The sequence below is a fragment of the Electrona antarctica genome (assembly GCF_951216825.1).
Source record: "Electrona antarctica genome assembly, chromosome: 7".
NCBI classification, from domain to species: Eukaryota; Metazoa; Chordata; class Actinopteri; order Myctophiformes; family Myctophidae; genus Electrona; species Electrona antarctica.
Window position 1 is genome coordinate 32,903,799 of NC_136812.1, and position 22,138 is coordinate 32,925,936.

At 41.1% G+C, this 22,138-nt stretch overlaps 2 protein-coding genes across 5 annotated transcripts in view; both read left to right on the forward strand.

Annotated features, from left to right (window-relative positions):
• evi5b (ecotropic viral integration site 5b) overlaps positions 1-15,991 on the forward strand; it is a 42,854-nt gene extending 26,863 nt beyond the window's left edge. For all 4 annotated transcript variants that reach the window (XM_079506889.1, XM_079506890.1, XM_079506891.1 and 1 more), the window contains 7 exons: positions 354-485; positions 733-873; positions 1,353-1,511; positions 3,182-3,328; positions 4,501-4,596; positions 11,519-11,614; positions 14,055-15,991. In XM_079506889.1, coding sequence (XP_079363015.1) covers positions 354-485; positions 733-873; positions 1,353-1,511; positions 3,182-3,328; positions 4,501-4,596; positions 11,519-11,614; positions 14,055-14,336 — 1,053 coding nt within the window. In that variant the 3' untranslated portion in view covers positions 14,337-15,991. The remainder of the gene's footprint in view (positions 1-353; positions 486-732; positions 874-1,352; positions 1,512-3,181; positions 3,329-4,500; positions 4,597-11,518; positions 11,615-14,054) is intronic.
• A 2,901-nt stretch (positions 15,992-18,892) lies between these two features.
• gfi1ab (growth factor independent 1A transcription repressor b) lies at positions 18,893-21,892 on the forward strand. The gene is made up of 6 exons (XM_079506893.1): positions 18,893-19,105; positions 19,604-19,792; positions 20,040-20,440; positions 20,625-20,762; positions 20,873-21,038; positions 21,216-21,892. Exons 1-6 carry the CDS (start codon positions 18,994-18,996, stop codon positions 21,398-21,400), a joined length of 1,191 nt encoding a protein of 396 aa, XP_079363019.1. The 5' UTR covers positions 18,893-18,993; the 3' UTR covers positions 21,401-21,892.
• The last annotated feature ends 246 nt before the right edge of the window (positions 21,893-22,138 follow it).

Below are 22,138 nucleotides of genomic sequence, written 5' to 3' on the forward strand. Positions count from 1 at the left end.
ATAACCATTGACCAAACAGACACTGCAATATTCTCAATTATTGATGACCTGATCCAAGATGCTAATGTGTGCAGTGAATACAAAGATGTTTTACATAATTTGCTGCCTTGCTCTGCCGTAAGCGGCTATTAAATATTTATTTTGAAGTCAATACACAAAGGATAATTTGTTGGTGTCAGTTGAAATCAGAGGTGAAGTGAGTGTCTATGCCAAGGTGTGTTTTCAAAAACTGAAAATGATCTTTTCAGAAATGCCTGTTATATTGTCCCTGAATATGTCCAGACGTGAGCAGACACAGTAGATATAATGCACTATATTGGTGTGCTTTTCTGACATTGTGGTGTCTGTTGCAGAAAGGCAACCCGCGGTACACAGAGGACTTCATCCTACAGCTGGAGAGGGAGCTGGTCCAGGCCAGGCTGAAGGAGGCTGAATCCCAGTGTGCACTCAAGGAGATGCAGGACAAGATCCTGGATATGGAGAGGGTGTGTGTGTGTGTTCAACCTCATATACCTGCCGACACAATACATCATACAATACAGTTTTCAACATGGCCCCGAAAATGTTTGTTGCATATTGTGTATTGCAAATTTGTTTCCTAAAAAAGAAAAACTTCTATGAGCACTAGTATACTGAATAGAAGAGAGGGCCGGGAGCAGAACTTGAGTTTCCACTTTTTAATAAAAAAAAATATATATATGTATTTATTTTTATTTATTTTTTATCTTCCAGAGGAACATGTCCCTCCCAGATGACATCAACGTGGTGCGTCTCCAGGAGGAGCTGATAGGGGTGAAGCTGAGGGAGGCCGAGGCTCTGACTGGACTCAAAGAGCTGAGGCAGCAGGTCAGAGGCCTGGAGGAACACTGGCAGGTGAGCATTTACATCAAATTAGAATGTCCTGATAAACTACCCAGTTATCTATTTACTATAATTTAAAGAAGAATTTTACGTTCTGGCGGAGGGTGGAGAAATTAACGTAATTCCGTGTTCCTGGCATTAATACGGTTAAGGTGCCCAATATATAAAGAGATATTTTATATTTTACCTTCAAAGGACACAAGGAATGGATACGCTTTACGGCCTCTAGAACAGTCTTTCTCAATCCTGTTCATGGCAAAGACCCGCAAATTAATTTGATCCCCCATCTGAGAACATGTATGTGCCAAAAATATTTCAAAACTATAACTATTTTTCCAGTGTTTTTATAGGTTTTGCTATGATGACTTTTTGAGGGACCCACTGGAACGGCCTCCCAAGACCTGGACCCCACTTTAAAAATGACTGCTCTGGAAGATCCTTTTTGATCAATTGATTCATGACTGACTGACAGACGCCACCTTCTCTTGCAGCGTCACTTGGCCCGCACCGCTGGCCGCTGGAAGGACAGCCCCCGGAAGAACACGCTGAGCGAGCTGCAGGACGAGCTGATGAGCGTTAGGCTGCGTGAGGCCGAGGCCCAGGCCGAACTCCGAGAAACCCGCCAGAGGATGCTGGAGCTCGAGACACAGGTTCGGAGATTAGACATTGACCTGTTGTGATCTGAGGCCGACTCTACAAATGTCTGTCTATATCCTAATAGTTTTCTATGTCAGTGGTGCTCAAACGTTTTCATGTCAAGGACCCCCCCCCAAATTATATATATTTGGCCGGGGATCCCCGTCTCTAAATATTATTTTCCAGGAACCTCCAGAAGCAAAGATTTTAGTTAAAAATGTTCACTTTAAAATAATATATAGTATGCAAATGTTCATGATTTTTCAAAAATAGCAGATCTACAAGCTTGTAATGTGTCACAGTGTCACTTCGTGCCACGCTACGAGCTTGCATGTCTGCAATTTTTGAACAGCCAAAATATAAAATAAAGCTTTTTAGTTAAATCTAAAATGACACGGATGCTTTCCTGGTTTAACCAGACACCAAAGGGCTGTTCACACCATGCAGATAACTATAACGAATGTAAATATGCTGCTTTAAATGATCTAACTCAAGTGGAGATATGGAGTTTACTTGAGCCTTCATAATACAGTACTTTTCTAACAGACGGAAGGCAATTTGACCTTTTTACCAATAAAAATAATATTTAAGAAACTGTTAACTGGTTAATATTTGTACGGTGTACCGTCACTTTAAAAGTGTCATTTTGTTTACCCAGGCAGCTTGGCAGGTATCAATACACTTTTAGACCGACATGGATGATTACATTTATTTCTTAATCGCCTCTTGATTGTTTAAACATGACGCCATGGGCCGCTATGCTCGATAACAGGCTTGAAAAGCCCAAAGCTAATTGATAACGGGTACTCAATGAGCTTGTTATCGGATTTTTTCGGGTATCTGTTATCGAGCTCCATCCCTAATTATGAATAGCTAACGCTAGCTGGTAGGCTAACTGGCACTACCACAGGAATAGCCTACAACTAATTATCTCGCCTCCTTCAGATTATCAGATTATTATACAGATTTAGATTATCCATATGCTATTGCATATGTCACTCATCACCACAGAGGCAGGGATCTCTCTCTTGCCCTCTGCCTCTGTGTACACTCCAATGCAGTGTGCATTTGGTGCCACTGTTTACAGAACATATCATTCTTCAGTGTGGAAGTATGTTTGTAGTTAATTAAGATCGTGCTTGGCGTTAATGGCCCTTCCACCATTCCCCACCATTCACTGTAAAATCTTGATTGTTCATTTAAGTCTGAGAGTGTACACAATGGCTAAGGGTCCATTTGGTTACATTTGTACACTTACAAGTTTTTATTTTATTTTATTTTTTCATTACAAAGGTGAAAATATATGTGTCATGAATTGGATTGTTGGTTCACCATTAAACTAAATAATGGCATAGTTGTACTGTTGGGGAATGGCCACCAGAGAGCAGCAGTCATCTTCCAAGTCTATGTTTCCACCAGTTTGATTGAATCTTTTACAGTTTACAGAACAAAAGCATGGGAAAGTACAGTTCAATACAAGGTCTTCTAAGAGGATTTAAAACCCAAGAAAGCCTATGGCTTGTTTCCATTGGGATCCTTCATATTCAATTCATCAGTGTAGTATTAGGACTACGAATGTTCTACTCCAGTCCAATACAGTGAGTGTAATGAGAGACATCAGATTAATGCACAACATGATATAATATATTTATTCATAATGTTCTTAACTCATGTGTGCACACAGAATCAGATTCATGGAAACCACTTGCGGCGGGCTGAGCAGGAGGGGCGGAGCCTCCAGGAGCGTGTGCAGACACTCACGGCACAAAATAAAGGTCTACTCGTGCAACTGCAGGACATCAAGAGGAAGCAAGCTGAGATTGAATGCAAGGTACATAACAACAAGTCTGCTGAGTGATGGCATTTAGTACATGTGTTAATGTAGGACAAAAGGCCATAATTCTGCTCTGATGATCAAAACTAAAACTAAAGCACCTGTCTGAGTATATTTCATTGACCCAGATCCAAACACTGATTGCTATGCTAGCTATATTATATAGGACTGTAAATTATTGCGCTGTTAACCAGCTCTAACAGCGCAATAATTTACAGTCTAGACTCCTGGGTGACCCCAGTCTACAAAGTATTGATAGGCTATAAATACTTTGTAGACTGGGGTCACCCAGGAGTCTATACTTGGTCCACTCCTTTTTTCCCCTCTACCAATTTTCTTTTGGTAGAGGGGAACCTCGGTGGTGCAACCACTCTTATAGACAGCTATGTGTGTCCCTGGCTGTGTCCCTGGGTCTGAGCACGGAAATAGCATATTATCACCACCAAGTGTCACTGTTGCACAGCCTAACACACCACCAAGTCTCACCAGCCTCGCCGGAACCGGGCTGGCCCCCTGGGCGGGTTCCTGGGTGTTGGGATGTTCCGGGGACGGTAACTCTGTAATTTCTTAACCGTTTCGGACGCGGGACAAATCTTTGAATATATATTATTACAGAGTGAACATTTTAACTAAAATCTTTGCTTCTGGGGAGGTCCCTGGAACAACATATTTTCAGATGGGCATATTACATATAATTGTTCTTGACATAAGGTTTTTCAGGATTTTGAAGACATCTTTTAAATTTCAGGCCTAAATGGGTTAATTTAGCCAATTCCCTGATTCCCCCAAATACTTAATGTAATCTTATCACAAATGACCCACAATAGTTGGTCATTTAGGTTAGGTACTATTGAAATGACATGCCTCTGATATACTGGGAATCGCCTGCCAGTATGAGGAACTTTACTGGGAAGACGTAGCATGTGGAGGAACACGCAATTCCTCATATTCAGCACCCCTGCTGAGATCCTTGACCAACCTGTAGAAATCGCTAGTGCAACAACAAAGCTCACCCTCTTCGTCTGGCTTCCCTCCCGCAAACACTGCCAATTCTTTTTTGTTTTTAATGCCCGGGCCACTGCATTCTAACCTCTAGTCTCTGCATTAGTGGGCAGGAACTTTCTCCGGGTGCCCCTTTGTATTCATTTATGTGTTGTTTGTTCTTGCAGAGCAAGGAGGAGGTGATGGCAGTGAGGCTGCGAGAAGCTGACAACATCGCTGCTATGGCTGAACTCCAGCAACAGATCTCAGAACTTGAGATCCAGGTAATTCAATACTGTGATCTTATTATCTCACTGCTCCACCCCCTCTGTGTGTAGCATTTAACAATCCAGACTGAGACATAGCCCATCTTCAAGATGGAAGCTGCAGAGACCGAGGTGCGTTCACAACGGATGCCACACGATTCAATATCAAGTCACCGCAAAGATCGAGCAATATTTTGTTTCTACGCCCGAAGTGATATGGATTGTGTAGATTTAAAAATGTTCAACTCAAGCGATTTTCGTGGAGGCAAACGGCAACATCTGATGCAGGACCCATTTGGATCAGTAGTTTGTTGTTGCGTGTGGATATCCTGAGCTATTGATATAACACTTGGACAATGAGACAGAGATCATTCATTTGTCTGTCTCTGGTATTTCTGGTAAGCACACGTGGTGCTCTTTTGCTGAAACATGCTTTTGCTTTTTGTTAATTTTTGTTTCTTTTGTAAACTAATTTCAAAATATTGAAAATGGTTCACATGAATCTCACAATGTCGTGCGTTGTGAACTTGTAGATTGGCTATTTCAGCTTTTTGTGGTCCCCTCATTTTGTTTTCACAAATCAATCCCTGCACACTGGTTATAACTTACAGTATATACACATTGCCAATGCTGCTGCCTGCAACCAAATTCACAAAATGTCAGTTGAATAGAGTGACACAGCTACCGCGATTGAAGTGATGCGATTTAATTTTATCGCGTCCGGTATGGATGTATCTTCAAGTGGCTGCATCTTTTTTTAGTGTCTTCATTGATGTGAGGAAGAAGGTGGGGTAAGTTGATGTGTGTTCTGCAGGGTGTGTAGTTATGACACCGTTGCTCTTACTACAGAATGTAACATGCCATAACACACAGATAATCAAAAGTATCAACTATCAGTTATCAAACTGAGGTCACAAAAGAGAGCCAAAAATAGACATTCTACACGCTCACAGTGCATCATATTGCGAGGTGATTACTATTCTAGAAAATAAAATTTAAAAATCACACCCGTGTGAAGTGAGGGGCGCTCTTATCATCTTACAACATCGAGGAGGGTGATGCTGATGTAAAACAAACGGTGTCAAAACAAACATTAAATTATATTTATTGTTAATGGGATTTAATGTTTGTTAGGGACAAAACAAACATTAATTTCTCTTCATTGTCAATGGCATTTTTAAAAAACATTGAACTAAAAACAAACATTAAACCTGTATATAGGAGAGGCTAGCGCCTTAAATTACACAAAATTAATTTCATAAACAATCTTCAGTTTGAAAGCGGTTCATTTTACAAGGGCATTGATGTTTTAGGGCAGTTATTGAATATGCATATTTAAGTTGTCCAATAATACAGTGGACAACTGTGGACTTTTCGTTTAAATCAGCACAGAAAAGACCAATATGGACTTAAAAGTAAAAGAACATATCTCAACTCATTGACTGCCATTGACAAATATATTCATAATTTCAATCCATGGTGCAGCCTGCCATTGACTATGACGTTGTAATTTAGTTTTTCTGTGTATACGATAGAGGGTGCAACCTGTGAGTGATGCTACTATGACTTCCGAAGAAGAGTACACCTGCAAATAATCTAAAACAATCCGTCGGTCCAGTCTAATGTTCTGATTTATAAAAACACATTTGTCTCTGCTTTCTGTTCCCATAAAGTGTTTGCCAAAAACTAAAGAACGGAACATCGTGCCGACACACTTTTTTCCCCCCGATGAAATTATAGACTCTCGTCTCTCTTTTTAGATATTTGGTGTTTACATTGTCATAGAACAAAATATTCTGTGGTTCTTGTCTGAAAGATTAGTCAAAACACTAAAAACGCTGGCAAGGAATGCAATAGGCTATGTAGAAACTCTGGCAGTTAATGAGATTTATTTTACACCTGCATCTTCTGCTATTCACAGATGCTGTTTATTGTTCATAAATCTGCATTAGGGCATTAAGCAATCTTTGTATGCACTCAGTGGAACCAGTTTTACATCAGCTCTACTTTTTGTATTTGTAAATGGGACAGTTGGATAACATCTAACCAGTTCCATCAAACAAGAGTGCAGAAACCATTATTTACCCCTAAGCAAATGTAACGCCACACATAATATGGGTGGCCAAAACACATGCAGGGTCCAGATCATGAAACAATACTGATGGATTACACTTAAAAGAACTGCCAGTATTAGGGTTGCACGACACCAGCCATGTTGAGTTAGCCTGGCTCCAGCCCTGAATCGCTAGCCACGCCCATTAAGAAAATAATGTTCTGGCGATTCAGGTCTGGAGTCTCTGCCTACGGCGGCGTTAGTGTCGTTCGGAAATCCGATCACAGCAGCTGATTGGCCATCAGCCCCGTCACTCGACAGCGTCAGACAACAAACATGGCTGCCCCCATTGCGGTGACTCACGACCGTATCAATCTGGCTATTAAATCTGCGTATGATAAATAGTTTCTTTACAGAAACGACAGGTTTTATAAACATCATCCAACATATTTTACTGCTTTTGTTCACATGCTAGTAGCGCTCGTTGGCTGTGGTTTGTTTGGTTAGCAAACAGGTTAGCCATAGCCTCATGATTGACAACAATGTCATCTGCTTTCCTACTAATCTGATTGGTTGGTATGAACCAATCACCGAAGACTGCCGCTTTGACAACGGCCATCCCATAAACTGCTGCCGTGGGGAGGACTTTCAGTCTGAATAATGAAGTGAAACTAAATGAAAATTCAGACTAAGTGTCAGGCTAATGTTGAGTAGGACACCTACAGTACTTCATCAAGGTCATTTTTAAAGGTATTTAAAGTAGACGGCAAGCAAAATGAAGTAAAATGTAATTGAATTTAATTATGGGCATCCACATGCAGTGCATTTATTGATTAGTGGTAAAATCTCCCCACTGCATCAACCCTGGCACCCCACAGCAATGACACAAACTAGACTTGACACAGAAAGGTAGACGGTGCTCTTTCTTGAAACAAGTCAACTATCACTATCTGATGACTGGTGGACTTTCTTGAAATGAGTTAACTGTCTGATAACCCATAAATCGTGCATGCAAATTTGTTTAGGCAATAATAAGGCTAAGGCAAACATGTATGGTGATATAAAGTTGTCAAATAATGGTTCCATAATATTATAATGAACTGAAAATTAACATTCAAATGTGACTTATCATTGCACCTTCTTTGTTGCAATCAGAAGTCGCTGCATGCATGCTGTTGTTTGACAGACACAGTACTTTCATTTCATATGTGGATTGAATATTAGAACTCCAAAGCATTCTAAAAAGCCCTTTTCAGAAATACTTCAGTATTGTCAGTAAACAACAAAACATTAACTGAAGGAAGAGCAAAGATCCTGAGTGAAGCCCGAAAGAACGAATGGGTTGTGAGTTTGTAGTATAAAATATATGGCTTAAATGGTTAAACATGAGATAAATAAAAAATTGTTGCACATTGGCACACATTGTGAACACATTTGAAAATATGTCAATGAAACCGTCAGAAGTTCACAATTAGGCTTCTAAGAATTTCTTCAGTGAGGATGTTGGCTGTTTGATACAATGATGAATTTGCCGACTTATTGTTTGTGAGCAGATTGAGTAAATTTTTATATGCATGACTATCAGCCTCACACATACAAATATATATAGAGAGCAGAGAGCAAAGTTTTCCACCGTAAGCCCCTGGGTTTACGGGCACAGCAGCACTGAAAAACCAAAAACCCCTTCCTCCTCAACCCATGCACACACAATCACACAAGTGTGGTCTGAGGTTTTGTTACTAGGTGATGGAGCAAAAACATGATGCACCAAAATTTACCACTACCGCCCTCACCGCTCTTTCAGATCTGTGCAAAGAATTCTCATTTGGTTTACGATAAAATCAAATGCAGTGTATCTAATTTGACTCGATCGTATTATCGGCATTAAATGTGGGTATACTCATTTAATTCCTCCCTATCTGCATGAACAGTTTGTTTCAAACTCTTCTATTGCAAAATCACTGTGTCAGGGTTGAGTTCTTGGTCTGTGGTTTCGGTACCTGCACTGTAACGAGGCAAAGCAGCAGATTTTCGAACCCACAGTGGTATTCGTATCACATTCTGGGCTTGCAGATCTGCACACACACACACACACACACACACACACACGGAACAGAATTATTATTATTATTTATTTATTTATTTTTTTCAGCAGCCCAATCCCGGCCCAGCCTGATCAATTGGCATACTGGTACATTTTCATCCCGAACCCGTCTGGTATGGTCGGGTTCGGGTCGAATTTGAGAACCTCTAAGGCCCAAACCACAACAATGATTCGCCATGCAACTCCTTGCAACCATTATCCCCAATGACAGTTGCATTGGTGTGACATGCCTTAAAACTGTTTTGTTGCAAGGAGTTGCATTGGTGTGACATGCCTTAAAACTGTTTTGTTGCAAGGAGTTGCGACTACTTGCAAGGAGTTGCAACTAGTGTGATTTGGGCCTTGCGTGCGGGTGTTGCACACCAAAAACAATTCAAGTTCAAGTGCAGCATAATGCGTTGTTAGCATGTATTGTAGATCTGCTAAGCTACGGCGTTGTGTGATTTGAAGCATTATATTTATTTTATATTTATTTAACTCATTAAAGTGTGTGTTTTTGCACGGCTCGTATCAGAAAAATGAAAGATGTTGCCATTCAAACTAACTAGCTATCTTAACTGTAACAGACACAGAAGTAGCCGTGTATATATATATATATCCTGCACCCCATTTGAACACCGCAGCTCAGTATCTCTACATCACAAACCACTTCCTATCATGCAGAGATACACTGGATACATGCTTGATTTAGTTTGAGGTTTCGATGATATGCTTAGAGATTTATGTAAAAGATGTTTGTCTTAAAGTGATAACCACTGTTTTTTCGTTGCCCAGCAGTAAGGGAGAAGTGTGTAGACAGTAGACGGTTGTTGCTTACTTATCTGAAGCGATGTGTTAACATTACCTGTAGTTATAAACAATAGCTAGCACTAGCTACAACTTAACATCCTAATCCAGTAGAAGATTTTGGTCTTGAAGAGGAATAATACAATGTTTATTTTGTAAGTTACAGTTCACATAAAATTGGTGCTCTTTCTGAGAAATGACACTCTTGTGAAACAAAGATTACACTATTGAAACTGTTTTAAAATGAAGAGCAAAGGAATTATTGGAATCCTCATGAATGGCTCAAAGAGCAACTGAACACACAAAAGTACATCATAATGCTAACAATTTATTGATTCTGGTTGATTCAAATATCATTTTTTTAAGATATTTTTGGGGCCTTTTTACGCCTTTATTGATGGTAGTGTGACAGGAAATGGGGAGAGAGATGGGGGGTTGTGACACGCAGCAATTGTCGTCGGGATCGGGACTCAAACCTGCGACACGCTGTCAGGCTCCTAGGTGCCTGGACCGCTAGGCCGGCCCGGGCCAGTGTTCAATATCCCGTGACATTGCGCTGTACCTCACACAGATGGAGATATGGACATATACTGTCATGGCCATCAAAGGTTGCACAACATTTTTGCACAAAAAAAAAATACATTGATGACGTTTAGAACACTGGGCTCACTTCCTTCCTGGACTACAATTCCCATAATGCTTTGGTGCACTGCTCCTCCTTGTGTAGGATGTAGTCCAGGAAGGCTTATTATTGGCTGTGATTTTCTTCTTGATTCTTTAATGTGATGCTCAAAGAGTTTGTCTCAGTTGAAACGTTATTTTACCAGATTTTCAACAGCTCAACTCAAAATTCACGACTGCTTGCTGCCATTCATTACTCTGAATTGAATGGAACACAACAGTTTTTGGGGGTACTGAGGGTGAGGAAGCCATTACTTTTCAGACGTTTGGCATCCCTGGCCACAGTTTGACACCTGGTGATTCATGCAGCTGAGCACAAGGAAGTTTCATTAACTGCCTGCCCCTTATCGTTAACTGCTTTCAGGGGGAGGAAACCTCAAAAACAACACAGATTCTTGGAATAACGTCAACCGCTTAGATTGGTCCCGGCACCCCCCAAAAAAGAGAAGAAAAAAGAACACTATCAGGACCCCACAGGAATCAAACCCCCCGCCCCACCACCGTCTATATTTCGGGTGTTTGCTACCAGGCAGAGGTGACAATCTCACCTCCCTGCCCTAGATACCCCACGCCTGCATAGTGTGCGTGCAGCTTCCCTTTTTTTCTCTGTCTTCCAAGCTGTTGCCTGTGGTTTGCCCTCACTCACTTGGCCCGCTGTGTCAACTGGTGGCTTCATGGGTGTGATTTTTGAGGTCTGAAATAAACTGTTTGTCTCCTATAGCTGCAGATGTCTTCGCTGAAGAAGGTAAACATCATGCAGGCAGTTTTTTTTCCTTTTTTTTTGAATATCGCTATGAGCTTCATCCCCAGGGCCTCTAGAGGAAATCAAGCACAAATGGCAAAAATGTTGTGCCAGGCTTCCCCTGACAGCTGGAGCTGTAGTCTGAAGACATATTTATGTACAGCATAGGGCACTTTGTGATGTTACTGCGCAGTAATCCGCCTATACTATTTTTGTTATTTTTTGTTTTCTTTGACCCATGTTATAGTCTTTCCACTACAAGGCTTTGTACTAAAACCCAGCGTAGTTGCGGTATGCATGCATTATTATGGCCTTTCTACAGTTATCTCAGGTATTTGTATATCCAAACCTCGGTCAGTTTTGACTGATTCATGTTCATGAGTATACTACATGATCCATCCAAGTATCCAACATGAACAAAACGCTCAATCTGTTTATTGTCATATCGGCATTGTGACCATTTTGTCTATCCATCTGTCATTCAGTTCCATAGAATATTTTTGTTTACATTGCCTTTTGAAAGACAAGTGAGACATAGACATTTAGTATGTTTTTTTTTTGTTCATTTAAATAGAAAGAAGAAGGGAAGGTCCAAGGTCAACTGAACCGCACAGACTCAAGCCAGTACATCCGTGACCTGAAGGACCAGATAGGAGAACTCAAACATGAGGTGAGTCCTATAAAACCACTGTGTGCAATTTGAACTTATCAGGCACCAGTACTGTCATGGTACAGTACGCAAATTATTTGTGTTAGAATGTTTCACAATTTGCTCATATTTTGGGTTTACTCTGAGGACGGTAGACTGTTAACTACGCCCATCAATTTCCTGCACGGAGTATGCAGCAGCAGCACACACCTCTCGCTAGTGCATTGTGCATTCACAGTCACACAACCTAATACTATGTTTACGATGGTCGCTTTGACGTGCTATGCACAAGTACTGTAGAACCGAATCATATTGGTATGTGTGTGTACACACAGTATATCATTTCTGTCAGAACGTCAGAAAGTAATATCCAATACAAAGAGTGGTTGTGGTCCCAATATATGTATTCCAACATCATGGCATATCACTTAATTGTTATTGCTGCTACAATGTTGAACCAAAAACAAGAATTTTACTCTTATGTACTAGGAATATGGGTGAAGTTGACCATATACATATTTCTGAAGTACAAACAAGTGTTACTACAGCTTTCTAAACTAATAAAGAAACTGGTCTTTCAGTACATCCATTATTCTCGAGGTGGGATGTCTTTATATTTGTAATTTTACCGCCTCCTGCTAAAGGAAGGCAACCATCTCAATAAAAGGTTTGTGGTTCGTGTGTGCAGCACTAAATCATGTTGTGCCACATATCAAGGCATTGCAGTGACGCAGTGTGGTGCAGTCAGCCAGGATGTTAATTCCCCTTGGCTGGCTCAGGCCTGGTGTATGTAGATTTAAGTGTTTGTGGTGAGAGGAGCGGAACGGTTGCAAAAATGACCGTCCGCTACAAACACCCCACAACTTAAAGCTAAACCTGGTCCTGACCAAGGCAGTTGGCAGGAAATGGTGAGAGGATCGGTTGTAAAACAAATGACAGTCTGCTACAAACCCCCACAACTTAAAGTTAAACCTGGTCCTGAGTCAGTTCAGAGAATCGAAAAAGTAAGAAAGAAAAAAAAGTCAGCAAGAAATGAAGCAAAGAAACCAGCACTCAATCACATTCCAAGATACAGTATTACAAGTGTCCATTCTTTGTAATTAACATTTAGGAAGATGTAGGCAAATGTGATGTTCCAGTGTGTGTTTGTCTAAACTGGCCCTCTGAATGCGTTTCCTCCTACATGTCTGTCTTTGCATGGCAGGCTGATGCAGGTGAGTAGTAGCTTGACAGGGATGTACCTGTACTAGTTTGTATCCAGTGTTTCTACCCAGAACTGACCTCCATCCCACGGGCTCTACAGGCCAGCCCAAGACCCAATTCAAATTTTCATCATTGAAAAAAGTTGCTTTTTTAAAGGCACAGTTAACACAAAGTATGCCAAGAACGCGGGACCTCGTTCTTCTATCCACAACTCGCCTTTGCCAGAACGAGGGAACTCGTCTTTCTTTAATTTAATTTAATCCAGTAATTAAAAATAATATTTTAAATATATATATATATATATATATATATATATATATATATATATATATATATATATAATTTATTTATTTTTATTATTTTACTCGCATGTTAGACAGCCTACATACGCATACGACTGCATGTACGCTTATTTGTCCTTTTTCTCAAAATGAGACAAACTGCGATCTTTGGGACCTTATAAAACCCTACTCTTTGATCACGCTAAGAAAGTTAATCCATCGCACGTTGATACACTGCCAAGAATGAGGATGTAGCTCAAATTCCGGATCGGGCGGAAGTGGTCTCTTCTTATGCGTTTTTCACGCATTACACTTGCCTCACGATCCTGCCTATAATGGCGGGAGGGAATGTGTTAAGACCGATTTATACCTGGTTCCTCATGTCGCACATCAAAAATAGACTATTTACTATTTTTATTCTTTTATTTAATCTCTATTTAACCAGTAAAAACACATCTCTTTTTCAACGATTTTCAAGCTCACAACTTATCACAAGCTTCTAAATCTTCTGTTTTCAGTGCACCATACGCAACCAAGTATAAATCAGGCTTTAAATGACCAAACGTGTTTCATCCCAATTTCTTTTGGACTGATTTGCTGTCTGCATGTAACTACATTAGTGACACTCATCCACACTCTTCCCTGACAGTGATACTCCATCATCACTGATAACTCAGCCCACATTTGACCACACAGTGGTATTTGTAGCAGTTTTGTGCATGTTTTGTCTCAGTAATTCTAATTCAGAAGTGCAGTTGATTTATCCTACTCCCCCCCCCCCCCCCCCCCAGTTTAACCACATTCCACCTTTTGTCACTATCTTGGGCATGTCATCATCCTATATTAAAATTAGCTAATGGGAGGGCCGGATGGCGGATCTATGATCTTCTATTTTGGACAGTTTTTCTTTTCTTTTTTTGTTCAGCTATGTCCAAAATGGGGACACCTCTAATGACCCCTCCCCCTCTTCTTCACAGATTCGTTGCTTAAAAGGACAGAGGGGGGGCTTGGCCAGCCAGCCCACCTTTGACGGCATTCACATCGTCAATCACTACGCGACGGACAACGAGTCGTACCACTCCTCGGATGACGACATCACCGCCCTCCAGGACCACCACCAGCGGAGGAGCGATGGTAACAGCAGCCGTATCAGACTGCACCCCAACCTGGGAGACACTGACAGTGAAGGAGAGGAGGACGGGGAGGCCCTGCGCCTCACTGTACCCTCCAATGGCAGCCACAAGTCCACCACGGTGTGACCACCGCTAGCTTACGGCCGGAGTCTGTGCCCAGGATACCACTCGCACTGGGGGATTATGGGAGATGCTGGTGGCTCACGGTAGCCGTTCTACGGGAGAATTCAAGGTCTTCTACAATGTCACAGTTTCGTAGCGGAATGCATTGCCATTTCATATCACGAGAGTCACACATGGATTGTCTTTTTTCCGTTTATTTGCTTTTGGCGTCCATGATTTTTATTATTATTGTTATTATTATTATTCTCTGGGACACCTATACCTGCTCACCACTGACTGCGTCACCATGGGCTCCTGCAGAGAAGAATTTGATTTAGACTGCAACTAATCTGACTCCTGCAGCCAGATTACCATGGAGAGGGAAAGGAGGAGGGGTGACAGGCAAACACTGCAGGCCCTTCAGCTAGGTACAACGCAAAGAAAGAGACTGTGCAATAATGCTTTATGACACTTGATTCAATCACTTTTTTTAAAGTCGACATCCAAGAAGACAAACCTTTACTACTACCGGTAATCGGCCGTCGTGACACAAAAATAAATCATTAATACATGATTGGTTGTGTACCACACTATGTAGTTGTGATATGCATATTAGAGAGCCCATGCAGCATCAAAGGAACTGGTATCAAGCTACTGACTTGAGATGGTGGTGACGTTCGGCCTTAGCCAGTATCGCATGCCTTCTACCGCGCTGGTGGAACATGAGGTCAAAGTGAATTTTGCATCCATGTATATATGTAAATGTGTCTCGTTGTTTTTTCATTTCCATTTGAACTTGAAAATATGTATCTAAAGAATTATTATTGCATATGTAATGTGTAGAATGTATTATAAAAGTCAGATGAAAGGGACATTATAGTTTAATATGGTGCAGATTGTGCGTTTCTTTTTAAAGGCTGACGGCATCAGAGATTTATTTTCCCATTTAAAAAGTGGAATGGACGGTTCCCTTCAAGTGAAGCTTTCAGCTTGCGGTTTAAAGAGTGTGATAGCCTACTAGTTGAAATGAACTTTCCATCCAGTTTACAGGGACTGTTTTCTACATACTGTGGCTTTTATGAGATTTCTTAGTCTTACCTTAAAAGATATATATAATAATTCTGTTTAAAGTCTGGTAAACAGAATATATCATCTCCACTGTTCAGTTGGAAACATGATCAAATCTGTCAAAGGTTTGGTGTGTTCAATTTGCATGGAAATGTGTGATGAATTGAACAGTGTTACCAAAGCAGGCACTGTACTGTGCTGTCAGCCACAAGCCAGCTCCACTCCATTTCATACGGGAGGACAGAGGTCCAGCAGACCATCAATGTTTTACTCTGAATGACCTGAACACTAAGCCAATTCTTGTAAGTGAAGATGGCGGTGGTTGCGTGTACACCACTGACTGGAATCACCGCTACACTGTCATCTTCATTTAAGAATACCCCCACCAACATGCACCTAACCCTGCTGACAACCAAGAAATTGTGTCGCTGTTTGAGAGAGAAACACTTTATAGCACTTTGAGTCTGCAGTGCAGTTTATGGACGCATGTTGCATACGTTAACACTATGACCACACATTTAGAATAAATAAAAAAGCAAAACTAGGACATGATGTCATTGACCTGTCACCTGTGTGATGAGTTCACAATAAACCGTTTGATATACTTTTTACTTTGGTCTTGTCTTTTTGCAGTATTTGACCTATTCATGACCCAGGCTGAAATAATGAACTGTTTCAATGGCAGCAAGTGTGTCTGGGGAGTTAGTTAACACCCTCTTCCTCAACAAATGATTGTTATTCAGATTGTGTTCAGGAAGTGGCTTCTGGAGATGCACTATGAGAGACCCATGTGTGGTTATTATGTGGGGTGTTTAATCCTAAATCGGCATTGGACTTCAGGCAGTTTTGAAGGATCAACGCAGGTTTGTTTTAATAATAATAGGCTAAGTTTATTAAGCATTTTATATTTGAAGTAAATCTCAAAAGTTGTAATGCCATAGCCTACACTCCCGTAATTACATTGACTGTAGCATATTTGGTATTGAGGCATTTTGCTTAAATTGACTGCTTAGACCTAACTTTAGGCAAGGCTAAAGTTGAATTGATGGCTTGCATCAATTCTCACGAGACTATCAGCTAAATGTATTATGGGGTAGGCGGCTATAGGCTTTAGTTTTCATTAACTTATACTGTAATTAATAGGCTACTTATATCACTTTGTTTTGCTCGACGAGTCTGGATTTGCAATCAGATGTCCAGGTGTATATAAAATAGCATTTAACAAGTCTAAAGCATAATTGTATAAGCTAGCAAGATAGCATGTCTAGGTTTTTGAGGGGCGCACGCCCGTCCTATGTCCAGCTTTTAGTGTGTGTGTAACAGTGTAAACACAAACTTTGTTCTAACACAAACATTAAATGCCATTGATAATGAATGACCATTTTTCCGTCGGTGTAATTAAACACAAACATTAAGAGCTGGACATGATGTATGATAAGAGCGCCCCTCACTTCACACAGGTGTAATTTTTGAGGGGTGCTCCTTACAGCTTTTGTCCTCGCACGTCTCAATAGTTGCCATTGACAATGAAAGGAGAAATTAGGTCAAAATTCTGCCAAATATGATGTAAATTAAACATCAAAACATTAAACGCCATTGACAATGAAGGGGAAATCATGTAGACGAGCAAATTGGCTAACCAATCACATGGTGGGAACGCTTGGCCAATAAGGGACCACCATTGTTGATGATTTACGATGATGTACAATGATGATGATGAGCGCCCCTCAGTTCACACGGGTGTGATCTTTTCAGTATAATTCCCTCGCGTACAGCGGTCTTTCAGATTTTTTTTTGTTATTCTGTTTAATGTTCGCAGGCAAAATTAAACTATAGCCTACATGCAGGCCTATGCGGATTCGCCAATTAGGCCTATTTAATTATAGCCTAAATAGCCTACAATCAAACGAGATACAGGCCAGTCTTCTTTAATTTGAACATAAAGAAGTATTTGGGCTTGGGACATTTTAAAGGTGACGTGAGTTTATTTATTTTACATTTTTTTAACAAAAAAGTTAAAACTCTTGTCCGATATTGCACGAGGCTATAGTGCTCGTTCAGTAACGGGTCTCCTCGTTTCTCCATCTCATAGGCTAAACAGTCATACATTATTCATCATCCAAATTCACTTGTTTATGTTGTAGCCTACTTGTAGTTCCCTCTTAATTAAATACATTTTAAATTGTTAGCCTATAAATTGTTAGCATATCCTCCTATAATATTTATGCAATGAGCTGCGTATGGCTTGGGAGACCCCTGTCTGAAGTCTGAACTACAGTAGAAACTTGTATAGCCTACCAGGTCTATAATGATTACTACGCTACAACTTAGGCCATATGATATAACATTATATGTTAACAACAATAAGAAGAACAAAATAGAAAGAAAGAAAATCACTTGCGGCATCTTAAACTAAGCTAAAGGTCATTGTTTTGAGTGTCGTTCCTTAACCAGCATGTTGACAGGATGCTGATGACAGTGGTGTGCACTGTGCAGGCTAATCAACACGGGACATATGGAGCTTTGATTTCCTGTCATATTAGGGAGATATGCCTATATATGCCTATTTCTTCTGATCATATAAGCACTTCTGTCAATATATGCTCATGCTGCTGCATCCGTATTCACACGTCGACGTAAAATAACTGATTTAAAAAAAACATTTATTTACATAAAGCATTTACAAATAGGCTCTAAAAAATAAGACGAAGTTTAAGTTATCAGTGCGTAATGCGTCTAACTACAGATTGCATCCACAGGGCTCCCTAGAGTGGCCCCTGTCTTGTGAAGTTGTGCATGTTGTCCTATTGTTCCGTGCGTAATGAGCCGGTAATCAGCGTCCTGAGCGAATGGAAAACAGGTTGCCTCTGTTCGAGGCCTTCTCCTCCTCAACATATAATACCACGTAGAAATTCGAAACGCTCGTGCGGCACCGGCACCGAGAGTGTCTGTCACGGGCCGGCCATATAATGATAGACCTATAGCCAGAGTCGCCTCGATGGATTCACAGAGCTATAATGCCTAATAGGCCGGCAGGGCTTCTCATTCTGATATTTGTCCAGAATTACTGCATGAAAAATGCATTAATTCATAAAAGCAACAGCGCAGCGTGTCTCTCGTGTGTCAGACCGATGGGCCCCGGCACCCTGCTGTTTGCCTCCCTCCCCTCCCTCACCCACCAAGATTGAGTAACGCATTGATAAAGCGGTGTAGCCTTCTCTTATCCTGATTGCCACGGGCTTCAAGTCCCATGGAGACATATAGCCCGGTGTGATTCTGAAGGGACCTGCGATTGTCCTGGGCTAAGGACCAATGGCCAGTTAGAGGCGGTGGTCTGCAGTGGAGAGACGCCTCAGACGCACACCCACACCACAGGCACCCACCTGTCTGTGTCTGTCCCCAAACACCTGGCAGGCGAGAGACGCAGTCTGCGCATGCTCGGCTATCAGTTGAAAATCTCATGTATCATTTTGACCACACGTCTTTAGTTCAAATCTTTGCAGGGTTGACAACAACACACACACACCAGCAGCCAGGTCAATCCGAAGGAATAGTACACTGATTGCTGCTGGATCACCATCACAGAACGCGGGGGCCAAGCGAATTAAGAAAAATGCCTCGTTCATTCTTGGTTAAGAGTAAAAAGGCACACAGTTACCACCAGCCGCGAACTTTGGAGGATGACTATAATCGACTGGATACCATCCTGGCTCAAATATGTTCAGGTAAGTGAATAGCCTAAAATGTGCACAATAAAATCATTAACTCCGAGTCCGAGAAGGAACCAAATGGTTGTACACTTTCTGAGTTATCAACACTTTGATGTGGTGTATTTTTGCTTTACATTAAGGTGTATTTAGCTGTCCATACAATTTGAAATGGCTTAAAATGTTATGAAATATGAATTGTTCGTTTAAATCTATACGTCCAATCAATCATATAACTCATGCTCCTATAGAAGATTTAACGTTTGGGAATTTGAGACCTATATAAAAATATTACGCACACTGAAAAATAATTGTTATTAGCCAACCAAACATGTTTTGAAGAATGTCAACAGTGGATCTTATTGAAACATTAATTGAAGCATGCCTATAGCCTACATTTGTTTTTATTTATTTGAGAATATAGATATCACAAATTTACACGACAGTGTGGGGCTAATAATATTGTATGTAATATTGTTCAGAATTTCTCATTGTGTTTTTTTATCCATTCTTTAGACAGCGATAAGCTTCCAGAGGACAGTGATGTTTTGACGCTCGATGGCTACGCGCTGTCCCCCGACTCACACCTGGTCGACACGGGGGATTTCTCCTCCAAGTCCCCGTTGAGCTGTGGCAGCAGTGTGTGTGGTCGTTCCCCGGACTATGAGGACTTTTGGCGGCCTCCATCTCCCTCTGCATCCCCCGGTATACAGTCATCTGCTATTCATCTGCTAAACGAACTTAATAGTTGATAACAAGAAATTGATATATAACAAATGATAAATCCCCTTGATATGATGTGTATAGGCCTATATATTCGTGTCAAATGTGTTGTTTTGTTTACAAAGTTGTTAGTCATATGTGGTGGACTTTGAAATGTAGGCTATACATTTGTGTATAATATTGTTTGCAACAACAACCTAATGTCTATATTTTGTATTCCCCAAAACAGTTGATTCAGAGAAATCTCTGTCACCGTCGGCGGATGAGACACAGCCCTTCGCGGTTCCCTTCAGGCCTTACGCATGGAACCGTTACCCTCCTGGTCCGGACATGAGACATGCAGTCCAGCAGCACTCGTTCCATCACAGCGTGGATCTGGAGATGAGCCCTTCGTCCCTGCAGGCGTTATATGGCGACAGGACCGGCGACCCCAGCAGCGCCTGCTTCGCGGACAGAGGGGCTCTCGGAGACGAGCATTACAGCGATTACAGGCACCACGCCGCTAATCTGTTCGACAGAAGTCCCGTGTTGTTTACAGACAAACCCCATCATGACATGAAGGCGCAGTCCGAGCTGCTCTGCTCGCGGCTCATTCTCACCGGCGCCTACAAGTGCATCAAGTGCAGTAAGGTGAGGAAACAACTCAAAAAGACAGCCAGCCATATGCCTATTATGTGAATTTAACATTGAGGCTACCCTTGGAGTTACACAAATGGATACATAAACACACACATGCATGTGATTTTTCTGTGTAAATTTAAGAAAGACAACTTTTTGTTGACAAATCAGTGTCTCAATAATCTTTTCTCTGCAGGTGTTCTCTACGCCCCACGGACTGGAGGTTCACGTCCGCAGATCACACAGCGGGACGAGGCCGTTTGCGTGTGATATGTGCGGCAAAACGTTTGGCCACGCAGTCAGCCTCGAACAACATAAAGCAGTGCACTCACAGGTATAGGCCTATATGCATATTAAATAGATTCGATGCATCACAATAAATGTAAATGTAGCCTTCAATAACCGACTTGAATTCACAATTAACGGTCCTCTCTTCAATTTCAGGAAAGAAGTTTCGACTGCAAAATATGCGGCAAAAGTTTTAAAAGGTCATCTACTCTGTCCACGCACCTCCTCATCCACTCGGACACGCGGCCTTACCCGTGCCAGTACTGCGGGAAGAGGTTTCATCAGAAATCAGACATGAAAAAACACACGTTCATCCACACAGGTGAGTTAATCAGCCACCGGAATGCTAAAGGGAGACACAACAACCTGTGCGTAATCGCAAATTTCGCCATGTGCGTAATTGTCCAGACTGTAGATGTATTTTTATAATACATCTACGAGAGTCTAAATCTTATTCCTGAGAAGAAGTTGAATTAATTTTACGTTTATTTCTGTGCAGGTGAGAAGCCTCATAAGTGCCAGGTGTGCGGCAAAGCGTTCAGCCAGAGCTCCAATCTCATAACGCACAGCCGCAAACATACGGGCTTCAAACCTTTCGGCTGTGACCTCTGTGGCAAAGGATTTCAACGAAAGGTGGATTTGAGAAGACACAAGGAAACGCAGCATGGACTGAAACTGAACTGAAACGGCCCCAAATACAATAAACTCAAACACACGAGCTCTCGGCAACACTATTATAGATGCTTATGGACGCCACAGAGAACCAGATTATAAGCTGTATGGAATTCAAATGACCAGCCTGTTTTATACAGGTATAGGCTAGGCTACCGCAACTTAGTTTGTTATGCTCATATGCTGATTGAGTATAATGACATTTTGCTGTAGGCCGGGTTGAATATGGGTGGGTATATCCCTGCTAAACCCAAAATATTGACACACCATAACCGGATCGACAACATAACCACCAAGAAAAAATCTGCGCCTCTCCAAAGAATGACATTTTGTTTTCAGTCGAGAAATGCTGGCAAAACAGTCCGCACAGGACTGTGTGATTTAATAAACATAAGGATATTTTCTGAAATGCTATTTATTCTGAAATGCTTTTCTCTTTTGCACATTTTGGTCGTTACGCACATGCTGTCATTTACAAATGAAATGTGATATTTTATTTATTTATTTATTATGCATATACGTCCTGTGGTCGTTTGAATTGAAAATGCAATAAATGTTTTGAAGTAAAATGTATAGATGTATTGTATATTTTCTTATCCCGATGAGGTAAATGAAGAAAAATCTCCAGACAATAAGAACCAATTTTACCCTCTCACAGTGTATAGGCTTACTGAACCTTAAAAATGAAGCAGCTATAGCGAGTAGTCCAAATAATTCAAAAACAAGATAACAGTAACACTTACTGTAACA

Bases quoted from the DNA above. Each gene is read 5' to 3' on its own strand.
- gfi1ab (XM_079506893.1), top strand. From the start codon at position 18,994: ATGCCTCGTTCATTCTTGGTTAAGAGTAAAAAGGCACACAGTTACCAC. The intron at 20,441-20,624 runs GTGAGGAAACAA...TTTTCTCTGCAG, and splicing joins AGTGCATCAAGTGCAGTAAG to GTGTTCTCTACGCCCCACGG. The intron at 20,763-20,872 runs GTATAGGCCTAT...CTTCAATTTCAG, and splicing joins ATAAAGCAGTGCACTCACAG to GAAAGAAGTTTCGACTGCAA.